The 7183-nt window shown below is 49.9% G+C and overlaps 1 protein-coding gene across 1 annotated transcript; it reads left to right on the top strand.

Moving 5' to 3' along the window:
- Window positions 1–536: 536 nt before the first annotated feature.
- Window positions 537–4932, top strand: gpr3 (G protein-coupled receptor 3; the record flags this gene model as incomplete). Its single annotated transcript, XM_079522957.1, has 4 exons — window positions 537–627; window positions 2790–3238; window positions 3909–4258; window positions 4631–4932. Exons 2-4 carry the CDS (start codon window positions 2814–2816, stop codon window positions 4930–4932), a joined length of 1077 nt encoding a protein of 358 aa, XP_079379083.1. The 5' UTR covers window positions 537–627; window positions 2790–2813.
- Between the last annotated feature and the right edge of the window lie 2251 nt (window positions 4933–7183).

Below are 7183 nucleotides of genomic sequence, written 5' to 3'. Positions count from 1 at the left end.
GCAGTGGGCGGAGCCTCGGGTACAGATGCCGCATTTTTCTGAATGAAATTTACTCCAAAGTTGTGCACGGCCCCGCCCCCACCCTACTCACCCCCGAACACCCGTGTAGCGGAGCCCCTCATTGGTCGAGCCAACCCTCCCGACGTCACGCCGAGGCTCTTGTCTATACTATAGGTGTCAGCCGGCTGGGCTCCGGAGATCCATTCTGACTGCAACCCTGACTGAGCCCGAGAGGCGAGAACACACCAGCCGGTAGAAGAGAGGAGAAGAGCGGGGTGCACGGTGTGTGTTACAGCCTACCTACAAGCTTTGATTTGATGCAACTTTTGAATGGGCACAGACAGCAGCATCTATAGGCTATTATACGAAGATCAATTTAAAGAGCCAGGATTTTTATAATAGCCTATTCGCAAGAAGAAATTAAGTGTCACGGTGACCCCCGCGGCGGTGAATCATTGCCTATAATAGGCATCATCGCGTCTGTCTCCATATCGTCGCTTAATTGGCTCGGATAATTAATTATAGGCTGTTATAGTTGTTGCTGATTTTTATATCGGAATATTAAGGAAATCTTTTTGAGGCTGCATCGAGGGAGACACAAAAGGAAACCGGCGATTATTGCATAAGGTAAGCTGCCTGCATGTGCATCCGTCTCATCTCATTCATTCATAATTATCCTACTATACGATTTATCGATTCTGAGTTCTGACGTCAGAATCGAAAACATCAAATACATCTTACGAGAGTCTAAAATCTTAGGCTATACATTCATATCTCTCTCTCAAACTCTATATCCTTGGATTCACATAAATATAGGCTACTGTATATTTGAGGATTTGGATATTTGCAAGATGTGCAATTAAATATAAAAATTACATGAAATATTATGATAGTGTTGAATTTGATCCCATGCTATATAGTGCGTGGTCGTGCTGTGCACCTTTGGGACATCCATCCATCCATCCATCCATCCATATGTTCTTTCTGGAGGTGCAGCCGAACCTGCAATATTCTCTATTATACAACATGCAGTGCATGCGTGTCCTCTCACGCACGGGTATACACGCACGCGGCCGGCGCGGGGTATACCCCGCCTCATGCATGGATGGCAATATGGAATACATAATGCGTTTTTTTATTTAACATTGATTGAATCGCTTACAGTCTTACAGTAGAGTAGCCTACACTAGCCTATACTACAACTGCCCACCATGTTGCACGTTTCGCCGGAGAGGAAAACGCACGGAATCGGTTGTTATTTATTATGACGACGAATGGAATTCATTCATTCATTCATTCATTCATTGAATAGTTTGGTTGTGCGTCGCGGCGTGAACACGAGGCTCAGTCACCACACGCTGATACACAGACATACGAGGCAGACAGACTAGACACACATCATTATTTAAAACAAACATTATTACAATTCTTGTGAATCCACTACTAAAAAGGAAATACAGCTATAAAGTCAGTACGGTGGTTCTCAACTTCTCAGTGGTTTTAAGTCAAAAGACGCCCCCAGGCAGGCCATGTAACTCCTGAGACTGTAATAATGGAACCAAATGGACCCCTAAGGTTCGTCTATACAGTCTCAGAGTCAGAGATATAGGCTACAGACCTGTATATAATACTATAAGTGTCCATTTGGAACACCCCCAGCCCCGCCCCCCTAGCTCCTCAAGGGATCCCTGGGGGCTGGGGGTCCCTCCCTGCCCCTGGACCCCCCCTGGACCCTCCCATATACGCACTTTAACTGTACTGTAATATATAGCATGTCTGCCGTATAGACTAAAAGGGTTTAAAGAAATAAGACAGCGGTGTGTGAAGTTCCTTAAATATATATATATATATATATATATATATATATATATATATATATATATATATATATATATATATATATATATAGATAGATAGATAACACCCGGCTTATTTCGTGCTCTCATGTACAAGGAGAGAGAGAGAGAGAGAGAGAGACAGAGAGAGAGACAGAGAGAGAGACAGAGAGAGAGGGGGAGAGGGAGAGGGAGAGGGAGAGGGAGAGAGGGGGGGAGAGGGAGAAGAGAGAGAGAGAGAGAGAGGGAGAAGAGAGAGAGAGAGAGAGACAGAGAGAGAGAGAGAGACAGACAGAGAGAGAGAGACAGAGGGAGAGGGGGAGAGGGAGAGGGAGAGGGAGAGGGAGAGGGAGAGGGAGAGGGAGAGGGAGAGAGGGGGGGAGAGGGAGAAGAGAGAGAGAGAGAGAGAGGGAGAAGAGAGAGAGAGAGAGAGAGAGACTGATGATTAGACTGATGATAGTTCTTGGTTTACTTTATGATCCTAGATGACAATTTATTGCTATGCATTTGATGTGTAGTTCTGGCTTACTGTAAGTATAGAGGCCTATTCATATAGTCCAATTCTCTGTGATGAGGTGACCATCGTTTCGGTGGTCACCTCATCACCGAAAAATGGACGATGGAATATATAGGCATTAAGTCACTCTCAATGAAAGAAATGTAAGAAATTCTCAAGCGATTCTTAAGGTCATTACACACTGGCGAATTAGCGACGCGAATTAAAAATTCGACACCGGAGCGAACACCGGAGCGAACAAATAAAGAGCGAAACCGGTCGCATTTTCGCACATTCGCACATTCGCCACTGATGTGGAAGCTTGCATTGACTTCAATTGGTTTTAAAAAAAGGCGAATTATTCGCACGAATAAATCGCGTCGCTAATTCGCCAGTGTGTAATGACCTTAACGGGCAGCAAATTTGTGTCTTTTTCTTTCGCGTCATCATCATCACAGGTCAAAGGTCAAAAGGTCGTCGTCATGATCCTGAACATATCCGAGCTGGAGTCGTCGTGGGACGACTTGTCGTCGTCGGGCTCCGCCCCCTCCTCCTCCTCCGTCCTATTCGTGGAGCTGCCGGGGGCGCCGCCCCCCTCCTATGAGGCCCCGCCTCCTCCTCCCTCCCCCTACGAGGTCCCGCCCCTCAGCATGTGGGGCGTGCTGCTGTGCGCATCGGGCACGCTCATCGTGGCCGAGAACGCCGTGGTGGTCACCACCATCCTGGCCACGCCCTCGCTGCGCGCGCCCGTGTTCCTGCTGCTCGCCAGCCTGGGCGCCGCCGACCTGCTGGCGGGCGTGGCCCTGCTGCTGCACTTCCTCTTCCTGTTCTGTGTGGAGCCCAGCGATTGGTCCGAGCTGGCCACGTCGGGCCTGCTGGTCACCTCGCTCACCGCCTCCATCTGCAGGTCAGAATAGTTTTCACGTTTTGTATCCTATAGAGCGTCACAGTCCCGCCCCCTTTCATGACAACGCCAGGCCCAGTCCCGCCCCCTTTCATGACAACGCCAGGCCCAGAAAATAATTCCCAATGCATTTTCCTCATAGACCTTTCAAAACGTATTTATTTAAAGACCTTATAAGCGTCGTACGAAGCCAACTCGAGTTGTGACAAACATGACAATCATGACAACAAACACAATATTTTGGACCAAACAAATAATTACAAAGAAGAAAAACAACAAAAAAAAGTGTTGTAACCTGCCGTTTTTTTCTTCTTTCTAATTATTTGTTCGGCCCAAAACATTGTGTTTATTGTCATGATTTGTCACGACACGAGTTGACTTTGTCTGCGGCGTAAACGTCTTTAAATAAATACTTTTTGAAAAGTCTATGAGGAAAATCAACGGGGGAATTATTTTCCGGGTCTCTGGAGGGTCTATCGTGTGAATAACAATATTAACTTACTAAAACTAAGGGCATTTTGCATCTAACTAGTGATTTTTGTAAACACAATACAATTTCAGTTAGTTATAAAACAAAATTATCATAGTTTTTGTTTAGTTCAGTACACGATTTTATTCCATTTTAGTTTCCGTTAACTATAATTAACATTCCATCCAATCCATGTCTCTGCAGCCTGATGGGTGTTGCCCTGGACCGCTACCTGTCGCTGAGCCACGCCCTCACCTACGGCTCCAGCCAGTCGCGGCGCCGCGCCGCCGCCCTGCTGGCGCTGACGTGGGCGGCGGCCGGCGCCATCGGGGCGGGGCCCGCCCTGGGCTGGCACTGCCTGGGCGACGCCGCGTCGTGCTCCGTGGCGCGCCCGCTGACGCGCACCTACCTGTCGCTGCTGTGCGGAGGCTTCCTGGTGGTGGTCGCTGTGACGCTGCAGCTCTACGCCGGGATCTGCCGCGTGGCGCGGCGCCACGCGCACGCCATCGCCACCCAGAGGCACTTCCTGCCCGCCAAGCAGTCGTCGACGTACGGTGGGAAACACGGAGGAGGAGGTGGACACGGTAAGGAGCAAACTATGACGAAAAATGTTCGTCGACTACCTTTTTTCACTGACAAAACTAAAAGGAAACTACATGAAAACTAAGCTATGATGACTAAAACATGCAGCTATGATGACAAAGTCTGCCATTACGACGGCATCAAGGCCTGTCAAAACACATTTTAGTTGACTAAATCAACACTAAACACAATAACATTCCAGGTGACTAAAATGTGACTAAAACTAAATGAAAACTATTCAAAAGACTATGACTAAAACTAGTACTGTTGTACTGTTAAGTAACCCTAAAAACAGCTTGAAAAACATATACGTGACGTTATATATCTTTTCCCCACCCTTACAGGACACAGACATGGGGGACGCCACCACGGGCCCGGCCGGGGCTTCTCGCGCCTGGTGGTGGTGCTCAGCGTGTTCGTGGGCTGCTGGACGCCCTTCTCGCTGTGGGGCCTGCTGGGAGACGCGTCCAGCCCGCCGCTCTACACCTACGCCACGCTGCTGCCGGCGGCCGGCAGCTCACTGCTCAACCCGCTGCTCTACAGCCTGCGCAACAAGGACATCCGCAAGGTGCTGCTGCAGGCGTGCTGCCCGCACCGCTGCATTCGGAACAACATCAACAACATGCACCGCCCCGTGGACGTGTAGAGCGCTATACGCCATTCTGTGGATGACGTCGTGTAGGCTGGCGCGCTGCTGCCCGCAGTGGCACAACGTGAACATGATGCACCCGCCGGTGGATGTGTATACGGTGCTGCCCTCCGGCCTCCGCACACCATCCCGCCGGTGGATGTGTATACGGTGCTGCCCTCCGCACACCATCCATCCATCTACACCCGCCGGTGGATGTGTATACGGTGCTGCCCTCCGCACACCATCCCGCCGGTGGATGTGTATACGGTGCTGCCCTCCGCACACCATCCCGCCGGTGGATGTGTATACGGTGCTGCCCTCCGCACACCATCCCGCCGGTGGATGTGTATACGGTGCTGCCCTCCGCACTCCATCCATCCATCTACACCCGCCGGTGGATGTGTATACGGTGCTGCCCTCCGCACTCCATCCATCCATCTACACTCGCCTATCCGGAGTCGGGTCGCGGCGGGCGGGCGGGCGGGCGGAACAGCTCCAGCAGTGAGCTATAAGTCCAGACTTCCCCTCTCCAGAGCAACGAGTCGTTCCAAAGGCCAGTTTGGAGATACAATCCCTCCATCTGATCCTTGGTCCGCCCCGGGGGGGGGGGGGGTCGTCTCCTTCCGAGCGGGGAAGTGCAACGAGAACCACCAACCCGCCACCCCCTAGGGAGACTCTTGGGAGGCATCCTCATACTAGATGCCCAGAACCAACCACCTACGCTGGCTCCTTTCCGAGCTGCCCACACTGCTGCTGCATAAAAACACAACATCGCCACCATGCTATGGATGTGTAGGCGAGATGCCCGTAGCATACGAGAACATCACCCTCTCCTGTGGATGTGTAGTAGACACTGACTGACTGGACTGCCAACTCCCAAGCTCCCACCAACCCACCAAGCAACCCACCCCTGAACCCCAGCAATGCCAGACATATCATCCACCTTGAATATGCAGGATTACTACATACATATACAGAGCTACAAAGACTGCCAAATGGAGCCACAAGTTCAGCACGCACACACGCACACACACGTTTGTATTACTTAAAAGCGAGAAATAGACAATCTAAAAGCGCTGCTATTTCTGGTATACAACACCAGCCTGGACACACGGGCATAACTGATGAAAGCTTAACTTCATAAAAAAAAACCTATTTTTTTTATCCTGTGAGGACTAGGAGAATTTGGTCCTTGCTAGTTGTCTATTTCTCAAATTCTACTATACTTGTGGGGACATTTGGCCCTCACACAAGTGTCTCTCTCGCTCACACACACACACACACACACACACACACACACACACACACACACACACACACACACACACACACACACACACACACACACACACACACACACACACACACACACACACACACACACACACACACACACACACACACACACACACACACACACACACATCTCTATCTCTGCTGTGATGGAATCTTAACTGCATATCTGAAAGCAATCAGAATGTCCTGTACTGTACTGTACTGTACTGTACTGTCCTTCTGGGCCGGTAGCCAGCCAGCCAGCCACCCACCCACCCGTGGAATGGACGGCCGCGGCGCTATCTATCTATCTATTGCAACAGAGAGACTGAATGTACTGTGTTTCTACTCGTGCAAACCCGTGCCTCATCATTACTACTCTGACAATTGTAACGTCCGTCCGTCGGATCTACCGGATGCCAAGGCTCCCACAGCACTGGAAGGATCTACCGGATGCCAAGGCTCCCACAGCACTGGAAGGATCTACCGGATGCCAAGGCTCCCACAGCACTGGAAGCCGAGGGTCCATTTGGTTGGTGGAGTCCTCTAAAAAAATAAAAATAAAGAAAAAAGTCTGCATGAGATTGCACTCCGAAGAGAGAGAGAGAGAGGTTAGTTGGGACTGAAACGAAACCTGAGCCGTCTGCACTTTAAAAATATATATAAAAGACAAGAAGAAAAACTGACTATGGGTTTTAATTTATGGAAGCCGACGAGGAACTTTAGATGGACTATATCACGTTGGTTCTCGAACTTTGTTTAAATGTTATTTCAAGGCCTCTTGAGAGAAACGGAACCAAATGGGGACCCTTAATACGGGTCCATTTGGTTCCGTTTTGTACAAGTCTCAAGGTGTTATAGACTTGCGTAAGTAAGGGGTCCGTTGGGAATGGGAACACCCCCGCTCGATCAAGGAGTCCTGAGGGGGTCCTGAGGGGGGTCCCTGGACCCCACTTTCCTTTTGAGGAACCACTGGACTATCATTGTTGTA

The sequence above is a fragment of the Electrona antarctica genome (assembly GCF_951216825.1).
Source record: "Electrona antarctica genome assembly, chromosome: 15".
NCBI classification, from domain to species: Eukaryota; Metazoa; Chordata; class Actinopteri; order Myctophiformes; family Myctophidae; genus Electrona; species Electrona antarctica.
Note: the sequence above shows the minus strand (reverse complement) of the source record. Positions and strands in the feature narration are given on the sequence as shown.